We start from the raw sequence: 25,665 nt of genomic DNA, 5'->3' as shown, positions 1-25,665 counted from the left end.
ATAGGAGGCTTTGTATTTTAGGCGGCTGCTATGCTCTGAGCCTCAGGCTCTGCTCAGAGAGCAGCCCTAAGTGGTTGCTTACATATAGATGATCATGTCCTCTGCTGTGTGGCTGTTAAAATGCTGTCCTCAGTTGACTAATCTTAATTGAAGCTACCTGGCCCAAAGAAAGCCATTTTCTAGATGATCAGTAGCAGATAAGATTGCTTGATGCAAAATTTTGCTCCAACAGGAACAGTGATAGTTCAGTGATGTATGTTTCTCAGGAACATGCACAGAGAAAAAATCATGAAGTCATGGTGGAATAACCATGGAAAGACATGAGGAAAGAGCCAAATTATCTTAAAAAAAATTTTTTTTTAAGTTTATTCATTTATTGAGAGACAGAGAATCCCAAGCAAGCTCTACAACAGCAGCGCTCAGCCCGATGTAGGGCTCAAACTCATGAACCATGAGATCATGACCTGAGCCAAAACCGAGAGTCAGATGCTTAACCCACTGAGCCACGCAGGCACCCCAAGAGCCAAATAACCTTAATCACAAAGCACTGGAGTAGTAATTGTCTAACTAGGGCTTCTGAGGGTCATTTTCTATAATTCCTGTTTCTTAATACAGTTGCTCTTGAACTTTAAGAGATGTAGCTACATTTTGAAGAATTCCAGTCTCTGAAACTTGGCATCCTTCTTTATGTGTGTTTAAAATAGCCTTTCCTCCCCCAGCATTTGAGATGACTTGAGTCTTTTTCTTTCAACCAGAATTGCCAAAAGATAATTGGGAAGTAACATTTTCTTGGCAAAACCATGATAGAATTAAGCCTGTATTTAGATAAAGTACAGATCTAAATGATAGAATACAGGTCTACATGATTTAATTAAACCTGTATCTAGTTTTTGGTGACAGAGTAATGAAAATCCAAATACAAGGAGATGTCATTAAATCACAAAGGAGAAATTTTCCAACTTAAGATAGGTGAGGGAAATAAAAGATGATGTGTGGAGGTTGGTTGGATTTGACTGTACCAGATCTCCGTAGCACTTTTCTTCCGTTTCATTTGTTCCTACTGAGACAACCTATACTGTCCAGTAGCTTTTGTCTTCACATTGTAGACAAGTGTTGGAGCCCCCTTCCTTGTGTAAGAACTGCCAGTAAGAATTGTGTATGAACTGTACACTACCTTGTGAATGAACCTGTATGAAGAGAGCAATCCAGTAATCTCTCTGGTATTTGGCTTTGGGTGCTTTTAAGAGTTAGTAATGCCAGTTCATCATTTGATGGGAATTTGGGTAATTAGGGACCGTTTGACTGTTGTGAATAATGCTTCTGTAAACATTTGTGCACAATTTTTTGTTTGAACACTAGTTTTAAATTCTTTCGAGTATTTACCAGAAGTGGGGTTGCTGGGTCATATAATAATTATGTGCAATCATTTGAGGAATCGCTAGACTGTTTTCCAAATTGGCTGCCCCATTTTATATTGGAACCAGTAGCATATGAGAGATTTGCTTTATCTCCATTCTTGTCAACACTTGTTATTATCTATTTATGATTCTAGCCATCCTAGTGGGTTTGGAGTATCTTAGTGTGGTTTTGATTTGCATTCCTCCGATGGCTGTATGGTGTCGAGCATATTTTTATGTGCTTTTTGGCCATTTGTGTATGTTTGGAGAAATATCTATTCAGGTCCTTTACCTATTTTTGAATTGGGTTGTCTTTTTTTATTGAATTATAAGAGCTTTTTATATATTCTGGATACAAGTCTTTTATCCAAGTACAATTGACCCTGGAAGAACACATGTTTGAATTACATGGGTTCCCTTACACGTGCATTTTCAATAAATATAGTATGCTACCATAAATGTTTTCTTGTTATGATTTTTGTAATAATGTTTTCTTTTCTCTAGCTTTAAGAATATAATATATAATGCATATAATGCACAAAATGTGTATCAGTTGACTATTACTAGTAGGGCTTCTGGGCAACAGTAGACTGTTAGTTTTTGGAGTCAAAAATTACATGCTTGGGGCTCCTAGGTGGCTCAGTCAGTTGAGCGTCCGACTTCAGCCCAGGTCATGGTCTTGCGGTCTGTGAGTTCGAGCCCCGCATCGGGCTCTGTGCTGACAGCTCGGAGCTCGAAGCCTATTTCAGATTCTGTATCTCCCTCTCTGTCTGACCCTCCCCTCTTCATGCTCTGTCTCTCTCTCAAAAATAAATAAACATTAAAGAAAAGTTATATGCTGATTTTCTATTGCCCTGGTGGCGGGGAGAGGGGGGCAGCCCCCCTAACTCCCAATGGTGTTCACAGTCAACTCTATGTGATTTATAAATACTTTCTCCTTTTTGCCAGTTGTCTTTTTACTTTCTTGTTAATGTCCTTCAAAGCACAAAAGTTAATAAATTTTTATTAAGTCCAAATTATCTTTATTTTGTATCTTTTGATATTATATCTAAGAATCCTTTGCCAAATCAGAGGTAACGAAGCTTTGTCTGTATGTTTTCTTCTAAGGTGTTTATAGTTTTAGCTCTTACATTTAGGTTTGTGATTCATTTTGAGTTAATTTTTGTATATAGTGTGAGGTAAGATCGAACTCAGTTCTTTTGAATGTGGATATCCTCTTGTTCCAATACCATTTGTTGAACAGACTGTTCTTTTCCCATGGAATGATCTTGGCACCCTCTTCAAAAATCTCTGTATTTTTTCTTAATCTTTGTTCTTGCAAAAGAAATATATTTTATCTAAAAAGCCCTTCTCTTTCATGCAAATGGCTCCCAAGCTGAGTATCCCTAGAGTATGTATATTAGCTTGCCTGGTTTCCATAATTGCCACGGCTAGTGTTGCAATTGCTTATGTCTGTGCTTGCATCAGTACATTTTTATAAAAATGTAATAATGGGTTTTATACTTGTTTTTAGAATGCAGTTATGAACACATTATCAATATGACTAACTTGATACTTTTCCTTAAAAGAAACTTCCATTTATTTTACAGATTATAGGTGAATTACTGAATATATTTTTGCAGATAAGCAAAAATATTAGAATCTCTTTAATAAAGCAATGCATGCATATGATAAAGTGCATTTTGTTTGAGTACTGGTGAGATCAAACTAGAAAGAAAGGATTTGGCATAGTTATACACTGATAACTTTGACTTGATAATAGAAGAGGAAATCAGACATTTAAATGCAAGTGATTTAGTATATATAGCTATTAAAAGTTTGTGCTTCACAAACACAGTCAAAACAGTGCATATTGTAGAGACAATGTATACAAAAATACTGGAAGTTTCCACTTTCTCCAAGTGGCAGAGTTGGATACAAGCTATTGGTAGTCGTTTTACTGATGGGAATCTTCCAGTGGTGGTTAGAATGCTCAGGTGGTGATTTGGAATACTGGAATACATATAGAAAGTGGTGAGATACGTATAGAAAGTGGTGAGAAATGAAAGTGGGAGGAAAAGAGCGTCAGGAATATTGGCCAGTGATGGCCAGGGGATGGTATTCTAGCACAGTTTTACCACCATTCGCAATTTTCCTGAAGGTGTTGATGCTTGTTGCAGGTTGATTAAGTCTGTCTTGTGGTTTTATTTATGGCCTAGCATGCTTAATTTTTGGCATCTCAAATAGTCATAAATTTTAGTGAATTGCTTACAAGTCATTGGCATATTGTAAAAATGCAAATTAACATATTCCCCAAGGTTAAAAGAAATGTATCACATATTTTTTTCTATCTGATTAAAAAAATTTTTTTAATGGAAATGTTTGTATTTGAGTCTCAGGGGAACTTAATCACCATTTATCATGGAATTTATAAGAAAACGTTTTATGAACTGTATATATTACAGACAGGCATTTCTGTGCTCCTAGCCTGGTGGTAGGGAGGTTAGAGGAAGGACTAAATGAAGTTTGCAGAGGTTTGTCTGTAATTGTAGCGAGGAGTAGGTAAAAGGGTGGCTCTGCTATCAGGCTGTCTAGGTTTGCTTCTCTACCTCCTACGTGAGTGACCTTAGGCACATTACTGAATTTTTCTGCCATTAGTATTTGTTGTTTTTTTATATTTCTTAAAGGAATTTTTCTTTTGAATCAAGGCAAAGATGGGAAGCTCTTAAAATAACAGATAAAGGAAATAATGGTGCAAGATTATCTTTGGTTACAACATATGATTATTCTTTATTTTATCCCTAAATTGCCTATATTTTCTCAGACTCTAATTTTTATTAACTTTTAAAGTTTTTAGTGTTAACAGAAATAGTAACAAAAACAAAACATACAAATTACTGGTTGTCTTACAAAGCTTAGGGATTTTAGAAGCTGTTCTAGATCACATCTTGAACTGAGGGTAATAAGGAAAGCACATTGTATTTTTATGATGCAAGTTTTTTTAAATGTTGGAAGGTTGTGCCCTTGGTTGTTTAATGTTGACAATTGTTGGAAAGGACATCTGGTATTTAAAAAAAACACATCAGAGTTTAATAGTTTTTAAATTTTATGATTACTTTTCAGACTCATGGGAAACTACCAGGAGATGAATCCTTGATGTCACCATTGGAATTCTGAACATCCCCCCACCCCCAGCCCTGCCCCTTGCCCCGACCCCGGGAAATTGTTGTACAGAATTTCTGGATTTGGTGGTACTTTGATTTTAAGTACTGACCTGGGGAGTTTAGCCACCAGGTTAACAAGAGTAGGATATTTCACCAGATTTTGTTTCACAAGAAAGTGTTCAAAGATACATTTACTCTCAGATAGAAAAACTCCTTTTAAAAGTTGACTGCTTAAGGGGTGCCTGGGTGGCTCAGTCGTTTAAGCGTCCGTCTTCGGTTCAGGTCATGCATGATCTCATGGCTGGTGAGTTCGAGCCCTGCGTGGGACTCTGTGCTTGCAGCTCAGAGCTTGGAGCCCTCTTTGGGTCTGTGTCTCCCTCTTTCTCTCTGCCCCTCCCTGGCTCATGCTCTCTCTCCTTCAAAAATAAACATTAAAAGGTGACTGCTTATAACATGAGAAAAAAACTAAGGCCTTCTAGAATTTGTTCATAGGTCTTTGGTTGTCACGTTTAGTGGTAATTGCTCTGGTAATTGCCGTATTTAATGTGTTAAGGGAGAATGACCGAAAACCCATTAATCTGGGTGGAGAACTGTGTATGATACAACAAACTTCTGCACAAAAATATCTTGACAGTTAAGTGAAAGTGGAGGGATATTTATGTGGCAAGACTCTGCTGTTTTCTGATCCCTAGAGTATCAATTCAGTGGCTTTTTCATTAGGGGTCCAAGGTTATTGAACTTGCAGGTCAGTTGACAGACATATGACCAATTATTTTCCTGTTCTTCATTATTACCCTTTTTCCTTTTGTATCTCTAGGCTTAAGTGTGTTAATGTTGGGGAACATAGCTCTATTAGCTATCCAGTTTCTCAAATATCAGAAGAACTTTTGGTGATTCAGTATAATAAGAAACTCTGGTGTCATTATGGTCCCTGATAGCTAATGTCCCTGCCCCATTCCTCCTTACTTCTTTTGTAACAAGTATTTCTCTCTAATGAGTGATGTGGTATTTAGATTTTGAAGACTTAGATATTGATGGCTGGTTGGCAACATTTCTTCTAAGAAATACTACATTGGATTATCTTTTTAAAAAACAGCTTTGATGGGGTGCCTGGGTGGCTCAGTCATTTAGCGTCTGACTTCGGCTCAGGTCATGATCTCACAGCTCCTGAGTTTGAGCCCTGCTCTGACAGCCCAGAGCCTAGAGCCTGCTTCAGATTCTGTGTCGACTTCCTTCTCTGCCTCCCCTGCTTGTGACAGATATGTGTTCTGTCTCAAAAATAAATAAACATTAAAAAAAAAAAAGCTTTGAGATGTACAGTAATTCATAATACTGCACAGTTTACCAACTTAAAGTGTATAATATAGTGATTTTTAGTATATTTGCAGTTGTGCAGTCATCACTATCAATTTTAGAAACTTCCCATCACCCCAAAAAGAAACCCTATTAGCTGTCATTCTTCATTTAGCACTCATTCCCTATTTCCTCCCAACTCCTCTAGCCCTAGGCAGCCACTAATACGCTTTCTGGGCATTTCATACAAGTGGAATCATGCAATATGTAGTCTTTGATGATTGACACCTTTCACATAGTGTAATGTATTCAAGGTTCGTCCATACTATAGCATGTATCAGGACTTCATGTGGTTGTATTACCAAATAACAATTTTAATTCATGGATATACATTTTATTTGTATATCATTTGATAAAAATGTGGGTTATTTCCACTTTTTGGCTCTTGGGAATAGTGCTGCTATGAATATTTGTGTACAGATTTTTGTGTGGACACATGACTTCATTCCCTTGGATATATACCTAGGAGTGGAACTGTTAGGTCATTTATTAACTTCCACAATGGCTGTACCATTTTATTTTATTTATTTATTTTTTTTCAACGTTTTTTATTTATTTTTGGGACAGAGAGAGACAGAGCATGAACGGGGGAGGGGCAGAGAGGGAGACACAGAATCAGAAACAGGCTCCAGGCTCCGAGCCATCAGCCCAGAGCCTGACGCGGGACCGCGAGATCGTGACCTGGCTGAAGTCGGACGCTTAACCGACTGTGCCACCCAGGCGCCCCATGTACCATTTTATATTCCCACCAGCAGATCAGTTTTTTTTTTCCTACCCTTGCCAACACTTACCTGTCTTCTAGTTTGTAGCCATTCTAGTAGATGTGAAGTGGTATCTCATTAAATCTGCTAAGGTGTGATTGCTTCAGTTGTTGTAATATGCTAAGTACTGATCTGGGTTCATGAAATTAGTTTGGGAGTTGGTTTTAGGTTTGAGTAAGACTGTCATGACTTGTAACGATAATGAGAACCAGTTTTTAAAAGTCATGATTTATTGAATAATTCCTAGTAATTATTAAGCACTTCTTTCGATCTCTTATAAAAGATTTGCTAAATACATGTTTCAGAGTCTAGCTCAGATTTTTAATGGCTTCTTATAGTTCCTTTTGTTTTGTTTTAAATAATTGGGACATTTAGAAACTAGTAATTCTCTAGGTAAGTGAAATTCTCAGTATTAAACTCATATGATTATAGTAGCTCTGAGAATATAAAGTAGGAAAAAATATATAACTCTATGAAGGTAGGGCCTCTCCTAGCCTCTAGCTTGGGACTTGTTTAATCAAGTTTCCTAGTCTAGTGTATAATATTGATTGGATTAAGCAGAGTTCTTGAAGAGTATTTTAATTAAGTTTTGCTGGAGCAATGCCATGTTTAATTCAGTCTTTTTCTTTAGAGGAGTTACTGTTTTAAACATAAATTTGTATTCTTTATTACATTTTCTTCTAAGAACTCAATCTTTGGGGTCAGATTTGAATTTGAATCCTACCATGTCACTTATTAGCTCTATGACTTTGGGCAAAAGACATTAAAGATTTGTGAGCTAGTATTCTCAGCAGTGAAAGAAAGGATACAGAAGTTAAGTCATAGGGTTGTTCTGAGAATTATATGACATAATTAAAGAGTGCACTATTGTGCTAAAATAGATGAATTCTCTTTCTTTCCTTGAATCTGTCTTTGCTTTAGCCTACCTAAGTTTCTCATAGACATGCCTGATAGAATTAAAAATGTGCATTTTCTTCTAAATGTTCTTAATATTCAAATTAGTGTGTTCTGCTATATCATGAAAAAAGGCATGAGGTAAGTGAAAAAATGTAGTAAAAGTCTATTACTATGTTATATGAAAACATTGGATTGGGAAGCTTTCTGATCAGGTCTTTTGTCATCTTTTGCAATTTTGAAAAACAGGAGAATTTTAGCTTTAAGTCTCAGTTTCCTATTTTCCCTTTGGCTGAAGCAATTGAATTTGCCCAAATGGATGAAAGTGAAATTATAAGCCAGTCTTGAATACATTGTTAGGCTTCAATCAGACCTGTCTAGTGGAAATAAAAATTGTGCCACATTGTAATTTAAAATTAGCTAGGGGTGCCTGGGTGGCTCATTTGGTTAAGCATCTGACTCTTGATTTCTGCTTGAGTCATGATCTCTCGGTTCATGGGATTGAGCCCCACATGGGGTTCTGTGCTGAAAGCATGCAGTCTGCTTGGGATTCTCTCTCTCTCTCTCTCTCTCTCTCTCTCTCTCTCTCTCAAAATAAATAAATAAACTTTAAAAAATTATCTAGTAGCCATATGGAAAAAACAGATGAAACTAATTTTAATATTTTACTCCTTATATACAAAATACCCTTTTAACACCATTACTATAAAAGTTATTAATGACCTATATTTATGTTGTTTTGTGATAAATCTTTGAAATCAGAAACATGCTGTGTTTTACACTTCCAGCATATTTTGCTTTGGATTAGTAAACATTTCAAGAGACATGTATACTAGTAATCAATAAATGTTTATACTTAAAAAAAACTTTCTCTTACACCAGATTTTATTTAAATTTAGTTAATGGCAGTAAACTGTATTTACATCGTTTTAATGGAACCCAAAATGACAGAGAACACTGATTCTACCTGTTCTCGTTTTAAATCATGGAGATGTGTCAGGTTACCTCAGGTAATGGGGCTTTATTGTAAGAATTTTTTGGGAGGGAAGGTAGCCCAACACAGTCCATCTTTGCAATTGTAATGAAATGGTCTCTGGGAGCTAAAAATGTGTTTCCTCAAATCGCCCCCCTGCCCTTCACCTCTCACCCATTAAGCAGTAAGTCATTTTCATGTGAAATCAGTATTTATAAAACAGATACAATTGTGCTGTACTGGTTCAAGTGAAGGTTAGGGGACTGATCTCTGCTAACTTCTTTGCCCTCTTGTGCTTCTCTCATTCTTCTCTGAGGATCTTCTTGACAGTGAAAACTCCTGTAACACCAAATCATTCCTCACCAACCAGAATAGCAGTAACTCTGTTGGCCCTCTTTTTGCTTTGGTGACACATGAGCAACCTTGGTAATTGTCTTTCCCCTCATATTTTGTACCTGCTGCTCCCTTTTCTGGTCATCTTCTTATTAGCTTCTGTTTGTCTTTCTGCCATGACTAGTGTCAGCCTCTTCTGCTTGTAATTACCAATCATAATGTAAGTAGCTCAAGATATAAGATCTAATTGATTAGCATTATCCAATATAGAGTCACTTCTGTTGGGGTCTACCAGACTTCCTCATGTCCAATTCTAAAAATTGTCACAGAGGCCAATTCCTCATCCTTTAACACATAGTGAAGATAACAGGGTCACTTGACACAAAGGTTGGGCAAAGAATGTCTGGTTGCTTTCCTCAGAAGACAGCTGTAGGTGTTTTTTGGCCTATTCGTTATATATGATTTGCTATGCATTCTTAATATCTCCGTTAATCATAAACAGAAAGCATGTTTCTTCCTTAATTATTGGTAGTGGTAATGATAACAATCTTAGCTATCAGTATTTTCCATGTACAGGAACAGTATTAAACATTTTATATATAGTAGTTCATGAGCTACAGATATGTTTTACTGATGAAGGAACTGAGTCACATTGAAATATGAATCGCCTTGTTGAAAGTTTATAGCTTTTCATTAGCGGAACTCGGATTTGAATACAGGCAGTCAGCTTTCCAGATGGTAAAGACTTAAAAATATATAGCCTAACATTTCAGAGCTGCGACTGATTAGGACAATCATCTATCAAAAATTTCCCCTATTTTACAGATAAGAAAATTGGCAGTTTAGGTGTCTTGCATAAGTTCACAGAGTCTAGTCATTGCCAGGAGTTTCTAAATCCTAGACAAGTACTCTGTTACAGAACAAGTACCTAAGATACGTGAGATTTTGAACGTTAATCTTGAAACTCAAACCTGTTAAGTGTTAGCAGATATAATAAGTGGATACATAATATATGGTTATACACAGTCATCCATGTAGGCTATTTTCATGTTAGACTATTTAGCTTGAGAATGGTACAAAGAATAAGCAGGATACTGAGGTTGATTCTCAAGAATCTAGCTGAAGGTGAACGTACTTTCTGCCACATTAGAATCTTCCTGAGAGGTTATGTGTGGAGTGATGGAGAACTGCCCAATTTAATGCATAGTGGATGAAATCATTTGAAATACAATGAAGGTACACTACCTTAGAGGATTTGGTAAAGAAATCTGAATTAAAGATATAAAAAAGCTAATTATGCTAGTTTTGAAATCTTAGTTATTCTCGTTGAAAAACATTTTTGTAATGCATCTTGATTTTTAATGAAATATAGCTATGAAGTTAAATGGTGTGTGGAGGGTTTAGTAGAATAGCCTTGGCTTAACTAAATTTATGTAATTTAATATTTATGGATAGTCAGATCCAAATAGGATATTTAAATTCTAAAGAATGTCTACACTTCTTGGAAGTTAATAAAACATAGAAGTGTAGTATATTATTTTAAGTCAGTAAAAGGAGGCTCTCTCAGATTGTTTTGTTTGTTAGAAATGCAAATTCTCAGACACTATCTGAGACATCAAGGTACATTTAGAATGGGGTTCAGTAATCTGGGTTTTAACAAGCCCTCCAGGTGATTCCAGTCTGTACTGAGTTTGACAACCACTGCAGTAGAGGCAACCAAGTTAGCACTTGAAACAGTTTGATTTTGTTGTGTTGAAAAGAAAGCACATTTTCCTGCCAAAGGTTTGGAATCATTAATAAACAATGAACTCAACCTGTGTCTTTCTTGATAAAGTTGTGGGTGTGGTAAATTTTATTTTTAGCATATATTTTCTCTCAGATATACACTAAATGCCCTTCAGGAAGTTTCTTGACCTTTTTCAAAGTCATAGCTTCTTTCTCTGAGAAATCGAATAGTACCATCCATCAGGGAGGATCATAACAAGGATTAGAAGTAGTAAGTGCTAGACATGTAGAGGCTTTAAAAGATTATTCATTATTAAAACTTCAGCTCTGTTGTTTTCTTCTAGTTCAGAGACTACAACTTCTGTAACACTATCTACGTTTATTAAAACTAATTTGAAAGGTTAATTAAGAATTCAGAGTTACTTAATGTTAAGGAGAAATTCCAGACCAACTAGAAGTGAACTCAGTTAACTTGACACAATGATTTTGTTAAACTGCCAATTAACTCAGCCTGGATTTAATCTCTTCTAGAATCTAGAAGAAAACCAAGTACATTTTCATTATTGGAGTTAAAAGTAGAAAATTGGAAGAATGATTTCATTCGTCTCTTTGGAGCTAAGTTATACCTTATGTAGGATTTGTGAATTTTAGGACCCTTGATAATTGGCTATGTGTATTTAGAAAATGAGAGTTGGGACTCATTGGACTCCTTGTACCTCTAGCATTGAAAGAATGACATTGATGGCATGAATGTTGGCTTAACAGGATCTATCTTTCTGACTCTATACTTCCCCTGTTTTTTTTTTTTTTTAATTATGTAATATTTCCTGGTTCCAAAGTAAAAACTGTAAAGCGAGGTACATTCAGCAAAGTCTGGCTTCCAAGCCTATGGTCTCTTATCACTCTTATCTTCCTCTGCTGATAATCATTCATATTAGTAGCTTTTGGCTTCTTCATCTTACTAAGAAATTTTATTTACTGGGGCACCTGAGTGGTTCAGTTAGTTGAATGTCTGACTTCAGCTTGGGTCATGATCTCCCAATTTGTGAGTTCGAGCTCCACATTGGGCTGGCTACTGTCCGTGCAGAGCCTGCTTTGGATCCTCTGTCTCCCTCTCTCTCTTCCCTTCCCCTGCTTGTACTCTCTTTCTTTCTCAAAAATACAAATAAGCATTTAAATAAGTAAAATTTTACTTACTTGTTTTTTATGTAAAAAAAGTTTTTTTAAGTTTAATTTACTTAAGTAATCTCCACCCAACATGGCGCTCATACTCAATGACACAGAGATGAAGAGTTGCATGCTCTTCCTACTGAGCCAGCCAGGTGCCCTGGTTTTTTCATCTTGTTCAAAATTTAAGTAAACACATACACATTAATTTTTGTCTTGAAATATGAGGTAACATCTTAGTGTTACATGTTAATTTTTTTCTTTCAATAAGAGGCAACATTTTAGTTATATTGTTTTGCACTTTTTCATTCATTCCATAGCAGCATATAGATTTCCTTGTACCATTATACAGCTGTGTAATACTTAACTGCATAGTACTTTATCATGTCCGTGTCCCGTAGTTGATTCAACTTTATTCTATTGGTAGACATTTAGGTTGCTTCTGGTCTTTTGCTATTACAAATAGTATTTTGCCCTTTGGAATAAATTCCTAGAAGTGAGATCATGGGTCAGAGTAAAAATGTAGATGTAATTTTGCTAGCTATTGCCAACTGTCCTTCCATTAGAGGTTGTAACAATTTCTGTACCCATTAATAATATATGAGAATTCTTATTTTCTTACACCTTTGTCATTAGAGTATGTCAGACTTGTAGATTTTTTCTACTCTGATAGGTGAAAAATGATTAGGTCAGGGTAGTTTTAATTAGTATTTTTCTTAGGAGTGAGATCAAATATTTTTTCACTTAAATTTTTGAACCAGCTTCATATTTATGCACATTTTTTTCAGAAAGTGTTTCTTGGTTATTACTGTTGACTCTATGCTGAAGCATTACTCTTTAAAATTTTTTTAAAATTCATTTTCTTTATTTTGGAGAGGCAGAGAGACAGAGCGTGAGTGGGGGAGGGGCAGAGAGAGAGGGAGACAGAATCTGAAGCAGACTCCTTCAGATGTCCTTCAGACAGCTCAGAAGCTGTCATTACAGAGCCCGATGCGGGGCCTGAACTCATGAACTGTGAGATCATGATGTGAGCTGAAGTCAGACGCTCAACCGACTGAGCCACCCAGGCGCCCCTTGAAGCATTAGTCTTTAGATTTTTTTTTTCTCTTTGGGGGTGGTAATAATCACTCAAACAGTATTACCAGGCACATATGATTAAATTAAAAAAAATACCTATTTGTGGTTTTTGTATGCAAAGAAGTGACAGTCTAATTTGGGAAAAGGGAATTGTATGAAGATCATCATGATTCAGTGAAATAAATGATGATGGAGATGAATACCAAGCTCTGAGAAAGCACTAAGCGTATGTTGTACTGACTTGGGTATCAGGGATTTTATTAGTTAGCATGTGAAGTGTTTTTTTTTTTTTAGTCTTTAAGGAAGAGGAGAATGCTAGGGTGACCCAACCTGGAAGAGTATTTCAACCACAGGAAGCAATGCCAAGGAAGAGTATGTTGTGGAGAATTCCCAGGTCACCTGGTTTTGTGGGTAGGGATGAGGGGAATGCATCGAGACTGCATCTGGACCATTAGGATTTGCTAAGTCTCCACTTGTTGACCCTAAACCCCTTTTTTTCAAAAAAATTTTTTTTTTTACTTTTTTAAGTAATCCTTACACCCAATGTGGGGCTCATACTCAGAACCCTGAGATCAAAAGTTGCTTGCTGCGCTGACTGAACCAGCCACTCACCCTCCTAAACCCTCTTCTGAATTAAGGTAACCACAGCAGTGCCAAACTGAAAATTTCGATTAAAATATTCATGTTTCTTTTTTCTCACTTTTTTCCCTGAAGCACACACTCTTTTTTGATAATCTTCCTGCTTCTCACATTTTTGAGTAAACTTGGGAGGACAACCCTGGGAAATAGAGTGATTTCATCTCCTCCTTCCTTTTTTATTGTTGAACAAACATAGTTTTTTAATTTTTTGTCTGTGCCATACTTTTAATTTATCCTTACCACTTTTTGCCAAGTTCAAGGCTCCTTATGCAATATCTTGTTTGGTTTGGTAGGGAGTGAAGGACCTGGCAAGAGGAAGGTCCTTCAGAGAGAATAGATGAGTCTGGCTGGAAAGGTAGTTCGGGACTAGGTTAGATGGTCAGAAGTCTTTTATCTCATTTTGAGGAATTTATCTTTTGTCTTGGTGGAGAGCCTTTAAAGAATCTGAAATGGATTAGGAATAGAGGAGGGGAATGACAAGATCAGCTTTTCCTTTTTGAGAGGTAACTTTGATGACTGTGTTGAGAAAGATGGATTGGAAAAAGTACAGTATAGACAAGAGAGCAGTGGTTCCCCAACCAGTGGCAAGTAGCATCATCTGGGAACTTGTTAGAAATACAGATTCTCAGGCCCCTTCTCAGAACTCTAGAGATCGGTTGCAGCAATCTGTTTTGATTCTGATGCATGCCAAAGTTTGGAATTAGGGATGTAAAGGCCAATGAGGCTGTATTACAGTTTGCAAATGCCTTTCACATTAATTATGCAGTTGGTTTTTGTTGAGATGTTTATTATGTTTGTGTCTTAAATTCACAAGAGAAGTAGATTAACTAATATTTTGGGACTTATTCGGAAGCCTAACATGAAAAGATTTGAAAAGTTGGGATAGTGTGGTGATGTATTACATTTGGAAAAGGAGAAACAGGACAAAGTAAACTATAGTCAAGTGAAAATACTGGAGCAGAATAAGACATGTAAATGGTGCTTAATCTTGAATGCTATACATGTTGCCTGTACATGACATTGACTTGTAATGTGGTACTTATATCTGCAGTAGGGAAAACTGATGGAAGATAACTTTAAAAATATGGGAACTGTGGAACCTAAAGGAAGGGATGGTGGGTTTACCCAGGGTTTGCTAAGGTGCTCTTGTGCAGTCACCTCCACATAGCTATTTTCATTCTTTATATAATAGCCAGCACCTGATTTGCATCTAACCCAGTTTTTTCATTGAGAGTGTGAGGGCTGAGGGTATAAATTTCAACCTTGTTGGGATGAGAGTGAGGAAATGTGATAATCTTTTTATTTTCCTGTTCGCTTCACTGGGTGACCAGAAATACAGATGGAACAAATGCTTTGTAAATATCAAAATTGTGCCTTAAAGGATAAGTAATCTTTTATTCTCCTTTGAATTTTATTCCAGGACCCATCAGTTACACAAGTGACAAGAAATGTTCCACCAGGACTTGATGAATATAATCCATTCTCGGATTCTAGAACAGTAAGACTGTCTTAATTGGACTACTTTTGAATGTTAAAATTGAAATTAAATAGGAATTATATTTCAATTATGATTTCTAGTTGATTGGTTAAACTTGTGTAAAATAAACTTAGTATTTTATTTATCATTTAGAAAGTTAAAAATCTTTCTAAACAGGAAGAAATATCAGTAATGGTCCTAGTGGAATACTACAAATTTTCTTTTATGTTCTGCATTGCTGATGATCCCTCTAATAAGTAAATCTTACGACAGTACTTTAAATAGGAGAGAGAAGTGTTCCTTGGTATAAATGTTGTCTTCATGGTAATGTAGGGGTGATGTTTTCTTATAAAATAAAAAAAATCTACTCTCTGGTAGACTAGAATTATCTGGAACTTTACTGGGCTTAGGAACATGTTTTTCTCCTCAAAATTTAGTCTTGATTTATGTAGGGGTATGAAAAAGAATCCATAATAAACAGGAGTTCTCCACCCTGGATGCATATGAGAAGCACCTGGGGAGGTTTATTACACTTTTCATTAGGGCCCTACACTCTTACAGTTAGGGCACTTGTGTTTTTTATTGTAGCTGTTGTGGTGATTTTATTCTGAACCAGTTTTGAGAACTATTGAGGTAGGTTTTGTTGAGAATTCTTCCCCAGAATTTCTCTGGCAGATAATTTGTTTCCTGTATTTTGAGTCTTTAGTTTAATTCTGACACTCAAGAGATCTCTTGTTTTAGACACTGTTGACTTTTGAAATGTTAGTCATCCTGTTGAAGATCTCGCAATTCTTCAGTTGTATGCTTGGATTTACATATAAATATGATTCTTACTTGATCATCTCTTCCTGATGTGTGTTTCCATAGTCTGCAGAATAATTGCAGAAGATATTGCAGGTTTTACTTAGAAATATGTTTAAGATTGGGGTGCCTGGGTGGGTCAGTCGGTTAAGTGTCTGACTTGGGCTCAGGTCATGATCTCGCAGTCTGTATGTTTGAGCCCCGTGTTGTGCTGTGTACTGACAGCTCAGAGCCTGGAGCCTGCTTCAGATTCTATGTCTCTGTCTCTCTTTGTCTGTGCTCTTCCCCTTCTCGTGCTCTGTCTCTCTCAAAAATGAATAAACATTAAAAAAAAAATTAAGAAAAAGAAATACATTCAAGATGTATTATATTAACATTTTAGTTCTAGGAAGAGCTTTGTACAAAGTAAAAGCATTAAAATAAGAATGAACTTTCATGTTCCACTTTATTTCAAAGCTCTCATTTAACATTGCTTATGTGCAGGAACTGCAGTCCAGCCTGGGATTACTAAAGTGTTCACTGGGCGAGTAAATTTCAGATTGAAGCATTTGAGACAGCCAGTAAGTTGACCAGTTTGGACATGTAAAAATGGCAATTTAAAATGATTCAACCCTATAGTAAATTAGTGCTGTGAATGTATGTGCATTTGGTTGTAGTTGAAAGAGAAGAAGAGAGGTGGTATATTTTATTCCACCATATGTAGTCTTTTTAATATGATTTCTGGGGGGTGGAAATGGGAACAAGACTTGTTAAAATATGCTGGTAAAGAATGAAAAGAAGTTTTCATACAATTTTTTGGAAGATTTTACTAGCAAGAAATATATTAAGCTTTTTAAAAGTAGCAGCTTTAGGGGTGCCTGGGTGGCTTAGTCGGTTGAGCGTCCGACTTCGGCTCAGGTCATGATCTCATGGTCCGTGGGTTCGAGCCCCGCGTCGGGCTCGGCTGACAGCTCAGATCCTGGAGCCCGCTTCTGATTCTGTGTCTCCCTCTGTCTCTGCCCCTCCCCTGTTCATGCTCTGTCTCTCTCTGTCTCAAAAATAAATATTTTTAAAAAATTAAAAAAAAATAAAAGTAGCAGCTTTAGATTATTCATATCAGTGGTATTCGTACTCTTTACCAAGTTGCCTACTTTGTGTCATGTGTGTTACCTATATTACTGAATTCCTATAACATTCAAAATGGCTATTTTAAATTTCCATTTTACTGATAAGGAATGTGAGACCCAGGTCATCCAGATAGTAAGTGGCAGAACTAGCTTAACTAACTCAACTGTTTTCCATACAGCTTTTGCCCTTTCCATTTTGCTAGTTCTGTCTTTAGAGATAGATGGAAGGATAGAAGGTACAGTACTGGTCTCTGAAAAATTTCTCACCTAATTGGAATTTAAAACAGTTACATGAAGATATATCCAGAAAAAATAAAACATAAACGTGTAAATTATAATTTGAAATGTAGAGTTTTCACAGTGAAGGAAAGGTTTTCTTAAAGAGAATAGTCTCAGGGAGAGCTAGGCAACACTGCCTATTTAAAATATAAGCCTATTTAAAATGGAACACTTCTCAGCGGCACCTGGGTGACTCAGTGGGTTGAGCATCCAACTCTTGATTTTGGCTCAAGTCATGAGCCCAGGGTTGTGGGATCAGCCCTGTATTGGGCTCACTGCTGGGGCTGGAGCCTGTTTGAGATTCTCTCTCACTCTGTCTCTCTAGCTTCCTCCCTCCCTCTCCCCTACTTACGCTTTGTCTATCTCTAAAAAAAAAAAAAAAAAAAAAAAGGAAATACTTCTCATGGTAACTAACTAGAATTTAAATACAAATTTGAAAAATAAAAAAATAAAGGTAAGTCCCACTTAAAAAAAAACTCTTAGATTTGATGAGCAGCGATAAAGTGTCAGAAACAGGGAAAATTATTAGGTAAATTATTTTAACGTGCATTTCCACTGAATTTTTACATGGTTGGAAACATTGTTGAAATAATGAAAAAATTAAAAATTCCTTGTTTTTCTGTAAGTACAGTATCAGAAACTTTTTTTTTTAAATGGTTGTGACTATTTTCCAAAACAGATTAGATGTATTTGGATAATTGATTTAAGTGATATGTTAGAACTCGGTCCAGATACTCTTTTGTTAATTGGTAGTATTTATATTTATTTTGTTAAAAATTTGTGAGAATGAAGCTTCTAAATTGTTGCCTAAGGGTGTGGTGAATTAAATGAGGTCAAGAGAGAAGATCCATTAGCAGAATGAATGTGTAACCTATAAGATTTAGAAAGTCTTGATTTTTTGTTTGGGGGAAAATTTTTTTTTAAACATTTATTCATTTTTGAGAGAGAGAGAGACAGAGTGTGAGCAGGAGAGGGGCAGAGAGATAGGGAGACACGCGATGTGAGGCAGGCTCCAGGCTCTGAGTGGTCAGTACAGAGCCTGACATGGGGGCTGGGAGGGGCTGGAACTCAGGGATCCCAAGATCATGACCTGAGTCTAAGTCCAATGCTTAATCACCTGAGCCACCCAGGTGCCCCTGTTTTTTGTTTTTTAATTATGTTTCTTTTATATTTAGTTTTGTGTTTGAATGGAAACTAAGGTATTTAATGAAGGCAACAATTAAATATTTTAACAATAATTTACATATTCACTTTATATTATAAATTCAGAGAAAACAATTGTCCCAAGACACATTACAATACTGACAGGGCCAGTATGCTGGCAGTAGGATAGAAGGCTATTGAGCACTTGAAATTTGGCTAGTCTGAATTGAAATGTGCTATAAAAATGAGATAGAAAATAATTTTTTGTTTGAACTCAAAATGTATTTTCCTACTGAAAATGATGTTGAACTTGGTGGGGTAGGTTCCCTGGCCTACCTTCTAAAAACTTAATGCAGAAAATACTAGAAAAATTGGCTCATCATTGAGAACTGGTATGCCTTTATGGGGAATGCTTTCCTTTTAAATAAGGTAATGGTTCAAAATGCCTACTGCAGCTTGATTCTCACTGGTTTCAACAGCTGGTAATGACATTGATGGCTTTAAATAGAATTTCTTCTGGTAGGTATTGAAGTACAGGAATTAGGGACACCTGTGTGTGTGGGGGGGGCAAGTGTGGTGCTACTGATAGAAATCCTTGGTCACATATCTCAGGGCCTAGTTTACTGTCTTCTTTTTTTTTCCTTCGGGGATAGATTGCTTCGTTTCCTTTCTGTTTCGCTAGTTGTTGCCATATATGACTTCTGTTATATAAAACAGCAGGATCTGTACCTTCTGGCAGAAGGAAGAACCAAGAGAAGAAAATTCTAAGTACGGGCATGCCTACATTTTTTCTTAAAGGTTATCTTAAAAAAATTTTTTTTTTAATGTTTATTTTTTAGAGAGAGAGGGAGAGAGCAAGTGAGTGGGGAGGGGCAGAAAGAGAGGGAGACACAGAATTTGAAGCAGGTTCCAGGCTGTGAGCTGTCAGCACAGAGCCCGACATGGGCTGGAACTCACGAACTGCAAGATCATGACCTGAGCTGAAGTCAGATGCTTAACTAACTGAGCCACCCAGGCGCCCCTCTTTTTTTTTTTTTTTTTTTTTGGTTTTGAAGTAAGTTCTATGCCAATGTGGGCTTGAACTCATCATGGCCCAGACATGAAGAGTCGCATGCTCTACTGACTGAGGCAGCCAGGCATCCCTGGCATGCCTACATTTTTGAGCATAAGGAAGATGGATAATTGGTTTATGTAATAACTCCCTCTGTGGTAATTCTGGACAGTGGGTAGACTGAGACTCTTAACACTTGGATTCTAAACTAGGCCTTACCACTAATTGGTGACTTTAGGCAACCACTTAACTTCTTTGGACAGCTTTTTTTTTTTTTTTTTTTTAACGTGTAACAGTGGAAGTAGATGGGAACATGTTGAGATAAATAGCTTCTAATATTAGTTTCTCTTTTGAAAATGGATGAAACTTTTAGCTCAGGAACTAACTGAATATAATTGTACACCGTAGTTTACCTATCTTTAATACTGCAGAAGCATTTTCTATACTGTAATAATTGTATTTTCTCTTGCTGTATGTTTCTTTTCACATCTTTTCCTTTCTCCTTTGCTTCTCATTGTCTTGTCTTTCTTGCAGCTCATTACCTGTCTCTTGCGGAACCAATCTTCTTTGTTTCTATTCTCATTTAATGATAACTATTGCTTTGTATCCTCAGTGTCATTGGCTAGAAATATTTGCATTCTCTTTGGCTCAAATAACGTCTTTTCCTATTGCTATTTGCCAAATCCAGTCACTTACATCTCCAGGAGATAGTACCTGTCTCTTCTTTTCATTCCTACTAAACTGTCCTAATTCAAGTACTCATGTGAAATAATACAGTGGCCTATCTACTTACCTGTCTCCAGTTTCTCTCCTCTCAGCTTAAATCCCACATTTAGTCCTTATAATCGTTCCCTTGTCTTCCCTTCTCTACCTTACTTTGACATAATCTCTTGGCTAAAACCCAAGTGTTGGTTAAATCCAATTCTCGCTGCTACTTTCTGCCCCTACCCTAGCAGCTAAATATGACTGGAGAAAGCATCCCATAGGGTCTCATTTTCCGTTACTGACCAGCTCTAAATGGCACTAAATATTCTAGTCATATAACTGTCCACTCTTATCTTCCTGTCTTGTCATCCCTTTTTTTTTTTTTTAAAGTTTATTTATTTTTGATAAAGGAAGACAGAGAGAGAGAGAGAGAGAGAGAGAGAGAGAGAGAGAGAGAGAGAGAGAATCCCAAGCAGACTTTGTGCTGACAGAATCGTCTTGGTTGGGGCTTGAACTCCTCAATTGAGAGATCATGACCTGAGCTGAAATCAAGACCCGGACACTTAACCGACTGAGCCACCCAGGCACCCCTCTTTCCTCCTCCTTAAAATCTCTTCCCCATGCCCATTCTTAGGTGATGACCTTGCTTATTTCACTGAGAAAATCGAAGCAGTCAGTAGAGAACATCCATAGACCCCCACCACCGCATCTACCTACCTACGAGCATTTATACCCATGTACGCTGCCTGCCTGTTACTTACAGATGAGCTAGCTATTTGTGCTTCTGTTTGATTCCATTCCTTCTACTTGTGTGCTGGATTCCATGCACTCTCACTTTAGAACTTTGCTAAAATGTCCTCTCTTACATTGTTAGTTTTTTCCTTCTGGATCATTCATATCTTCATAAAAACGTGTTTTCTCCCATCTGGGAAAAAGACATATATTTATTTACTTGAACAGCTTTATTGAGATATAATTAATATGCCCATTTAAAATACATAATTAACTTTTCTGGTGTAGTCATAGTTGAAAACCATGATCAGATTCTAATTTCAGAATATTTTTGTTCTACCCCCAAAAGTCGGACGCTTTAGCATTCACTTCACATAGCACTTTCCTCTCTAGCCCCAGGCAACTTCTAATTTACTGTCACTATATATTTGCCTTTTCTGGACATTTCATATAAACAGAATCATGCAGCATGTGGTCTTCTGTGACTTGTTTCTTTTACTTAGCATAATATTTTCAAGGTTCAACTACGTTGGTGTCATGTATGATCAGTACTTTATTCCCCTTTCCTTTTTTGATTTTTATACCACATTTTATTTAGCCATTCATGAGTTGATGGGCAGTTAGGTTGTTCCCAATGTTTGCCTGCTGTGAACTTTTTTTGTGTACTACTTTTTGTGTGGTTGTATGTTTTCCTTCCTTTTGTGTATATATCTAGGAGTGGAATTGTAGGGTCATATGGTAACAATGTGTTTAACATATTGAGGAGCTGCCAACTTGTTTGCCAAAGTGGCTGTACCATTTACATTCTCATCTGTAATGTGTGAGGGTTCCAGTTTCTCCACATCCTTGCCAACACTGGTTATTGTGACTTTTTGCTTGTAGCCATCCTAGTGGATATGAAGTAATCTCTCCTTGTGATTTTAATTTGTGTTTCCCTGATGGCTAATGATGTGCACGTATTTTTTTCATGTGTTTATTGACTATTTGTGTATTTTCTTTGGAGAAATGTCTAGATTTTTTCCCTGTATTTAAATGGGTTGTCTTTTTAATATCAAATTGTGAGAGTTTGTGAAATAGTCTGGATATAAGTCCCTTACCAAATGTGATTTACAAATATTTTCTCTCATTCTGTGGGATGTCTTTTTGCTTTATTGATAGTGTTCTTTGCATAGAAGTTTTAAATTTTTTTAAAATTAAAAAAACTTAAATGTTTTATTTTTTTTGGGAGAGTGTGAGCAGGGTGGGGGGCGGACAGAGGATCCAAAGCGGACTCCGCAATGACAGCAGCAAGCCGAATGCTGGGCTCGAACTCACAAACCGTGAGATCATGACCCAACCCAAAATCGGTGACTTAACCAGCTGAGCCACCCAGGTGCCCCAGAAGTTTTTTAATTTTTTTTATTTTATAATGTTTGTTCATTTTTGAGAAAGAGAGAGACAGAGTGCGAGCAGGGGAGGAGCAGAGAGAGAGAGACACACACACAGAATCTGAAGCAGGCTCCGGGCTCTGAGCTGTCAGCACGGAGCTGGCTGCGGGGCTCGAAGTCGACTGTGAGATCATGACCTGAGCTGACATCGGATGTTCAACTGACTGAGCCACCCAGGTGCCCCACAGGTGCCCCAGAAGTTTTAAATTTTGATGCCACATTTGTCTATTTTTTTTCCTTTGGTTGTTTTTGGTGCCCTAAGAAACCGTCATTGAAGTTACGGTCCTAAATAATTACTCCTGTGTTTTCTTCTAGGAATTGTATCATTTTATTTTATTTATTTTTATTTAATTTATTATTTTTTTTAGTTTACATACAAGTTAGTTAGCATATAGTGCAACAGTGATTTCAGGAGTAGATTTCTTTAATGCTCCTTACGCATTTAGCCCATCCCCCCCCTCCCACAACCCCTCCCCCCCCCCACAACCCCTCCAGTAACACTGTATTTGTTCTCCATGTTTGAGAGTCTCTTATGTTTTGTCCCCCTCTCTGTTTTTATATTATTTTTGCTTTCCTTCTCTTATGTTCACCTGTTTTGTATAAGAATTGTGTCATTTTAAGTGCTTACATTTAGGTTTATGATTGGTTTTGAGTAGTTTTTGTGTATGCTCTGATGTAGTTTTCCAACCCCATTATTTTCCATTGGATATCCACTTGTTCCGGCACTGTTTGTTGAAAAAACTATTCTTTTCTATTGGATTGTCTTGGCACTCAGTTTGAAAATCAGTTGATAATAAATGTAGGGGCTTATTTTTTTTTCAACGTTTTTTATTTATTTTTGGGACAGAGAGAGACAGAGCATGAACGGGGGAGGGGCAGAGAGAGAGGGAGACACAGAATCGGAAACAGGCTCCAGGCTCCGAGCCATCGGCCCAGAGCCCGACGCGGGGCTCGAACTCACGGACCGCGAGATTGTGACCTGGCTGAAGTCGGACGCTTAACCGACTGCGCCACCCAGGCGCCCCTGTAGGGGCTTATTTTTGGATTCTCTTCTGATCTCTGTGGCTCTCCTTATTCCAGTAGCACACTGTCTTCGTTACTGTAACTCTGTAACAAAACTTTACCTTAATTTCATTTCCCTGTCTAGTCCATTTATGGCATCTCCTTCCTTGCAAAACTTTCTCTGCTCCCCATTGCCGCAAAAGTCCTGTGAAGAATTTGTGTACTTGTTTTATTTTCTCCATCCTTTCTCCTGAAAGATACTTCAACGAGGGTTTTGCTTCTAACACTCCACCAAAATGCACTTGTCAGAGTAGCCAGTGACTTCCACATTGGTAATCCAGTGGTAAATTTTCAGTCTTTTTTTTTTTTTTAATGTTTATTTATTTTGAGATTGGAAGAGAGAGAGAAAGCAAGCCGAGGAACAGAGAGAGAGAGAGAGAGATGGAGGGAGAGAATCCCAAGCAGGACCCGTGCTGTCAGCACAGAGCCTGACATGGGGCTCGAACTCACAAACTGCGAGATCATGACCTGAACCGAAATCAAGAGTCAGACGCTCAACTGACTGAGCCACCCAGGCGCCCCTAAATTTTCAGTCTTAACCTTAATCATCAACGCTGATAGTTGATCACTATCTCATTCTTAGGAAATTTTCTTCATTTGGCTGTCAGAGCAGTTGAATTTTTCCATGTCGGTCTTCTTTGATGGTTTCTCTTCTTCCTTGCTGCTTCACCTGCATTATTGGAGGGCACCTGGAATTAGGCTTTGCGTCTCTCTTCATCTGTGCTCATTCACATGGTGATTTCATCCAGTTTTATAGGTTTAAGTACTGGCTCCATGCTGATGACTCCCAAATTTACATCTCCAGTGCAAACTTCTCTTCTGAAAACTAGATTCATATATTTAGCTGCCTACTAGACATGTCTACCTGAATGTCTTAGAAGTTGCAGATTTAGGGGGATGAAAACTGAACTGAGTCCCTTAGATGTAAACCTGCTAATTTTCAGTCTTTCTCCTCTCTGTCCTATTAGTTGCTTAGACCAAAACTTTGGTGGTATTTCACTATTTGCATTTCCTTCTATCTCCCATCATTCTGTCAGGAAATCCTGTTGGTTCTCCCTTAATGATTTGTCCAGATCTGATCCCTTTTCTTCACAGCCACCACCTGGCTTGAGCTATGATCATCCTTTGCCTGGATTACTGCAGTGCTGTTTTCCTAACTATTGTCTCTCCTTCCACTTTTGCCATGTTTCAGTTCATTTTCAACTCAGCAGTCAGAATGATACCTTAAAGTTGATCATTTCAGTCTCCTATTAAGAACTCTTGGGGCGCCTGGATGGCGCAGTCGGTTAAGCGTCCGACTTCAGCCAGGTCACGATCTCGCGGTCCATGAGTTCGAGCCCCGCGTCAGGCTCTGGGCTGTTGGCTCAGAGCCTGGAGCCTGTTTCCGATTCTGTGTCTCCCTCTCTCTCTGCCCCTCCCCCGTTCATGCTCTGTCTCTCTCTGTCCCAAAAATAAATAAAAAACGTTGAAAAAAAAATTTTAAAAAGAACTCTTTCCTAGCTTTTAATTTTCTTTGGAATAAAACCAAAAGTCCTTAAAGTAGCCTACAGTCTGGTTCCTGACACCTCTCTCTTCTTTATCTCCTCACACTCTTTCCCTTATGTATTCCTATATCCAGCACACTGGTCTTTGTCATGTAGGCCAGGTATTCTGCTCACTTTGTGTTCTCTATGCCTTCTGTGTGAGATGGTCTTCCCCCAGATACCTGCAAGGTTGACTTCTTAACTTTCATTAATTGTTTACTCACAGGTGGCTTCCCTGACCACCTTTGTAAAATTAAATCTCCACTCAACCTTTATTCGTGACACCTTTACCCTGTTTTTTGTTGTTCTTGTTCCATAAAATTTACTGCTGAGATACTTTATAATGTGTTTATTATGTATATTGTTTACCTTGCATTGCTAGCATGTAAACTCCAGGAGAGTAGGGATGTTTATCTATTTTGTTCATTAATGTATCTTAAGTGTCTGTAACTATTGGACATTGTAGTTGATCAGTAAATATTTGATCAATGTATATATAGATATGTATGGCCACACCTCTCTTCTTTTAGGTAACTTTATCTGCTTTGAAACTCTCATCTTTGTATATTCCTTCCTTCCTTCTTATTGAGGATCTCTTCCCCCAAGTATTCAAATCTTTAAATGCCTTGTTTTAAAATGTTATCTATGGGGCGCCTGGGTGGCGCAGTCGGTTAAGCCTCCGACTTCAGCCAGGTCACGATCTCGCGGTCCGTGAGTTTGAGCCCCGCGTCAGGCTCTGGGCTGATGGCTCGGAGCCTGGAGCCTGTTTCCGATTCTGTGTCTCCCTCTCTCTCTGCCCCTCCCCCGTTCATGCTCTGTCTCTCTCTGTCCCAAAAATAAATAAAAAACGTTGGAAAAAAAAAAAATTTAAAATGTTATCTATTATGATAAAATTAT

At 37.5% G+C, this 25,665-nt stretch overlaps 1 protein-coding gene across 2 annotated transcripts in view; it reads left to right on the top strand.

The window, feature by feature from the left end:
• The window catches only part of SCAMP1 (secretory carrier membrane protein 1), a 128,975-nt gene that overhangs the window by 8,275 nt on the left and 95,035 nt on the right, over nucleotides 1-25,665 (top strand). The window contains exon 2 of one of the 2 annotated variants that reach the window (XM_058728967.1): nucleotides 14,883-14,960. The exons of the other annotated variant lie outside the window; for it this stretch is intronic. Coding sequence (XP_058584950.1) covers nucleotides 14,883-14,960 — 78 coding nt within the window. The remainder of the gene's footprint in view (nucleotides 1-14,882; nucleotides 14,961-25,665) is intronic. 2 annotated transcript variants of the gene reach the window in all.

Source organism: Neofelis nebulosa, chromosome 1 (assembly GCF_028018385.1).
Source record: "Neofelis nebulosa isolate mNeoNeb1 chromosome 1, mNeoNeb1.pri, whole genome shotgun sequence".
Taxonomy (NCBI): Eukaryota; Metazoa; Chordata; class Mammalia; order Carnivora; family Felidae; genus Neofelis; species Neofelis nebulosa.
Note: the sequence above shows the minus strand (reverse complement) of the source record. Positions and strands in the feature narration are given on the sequence as shown.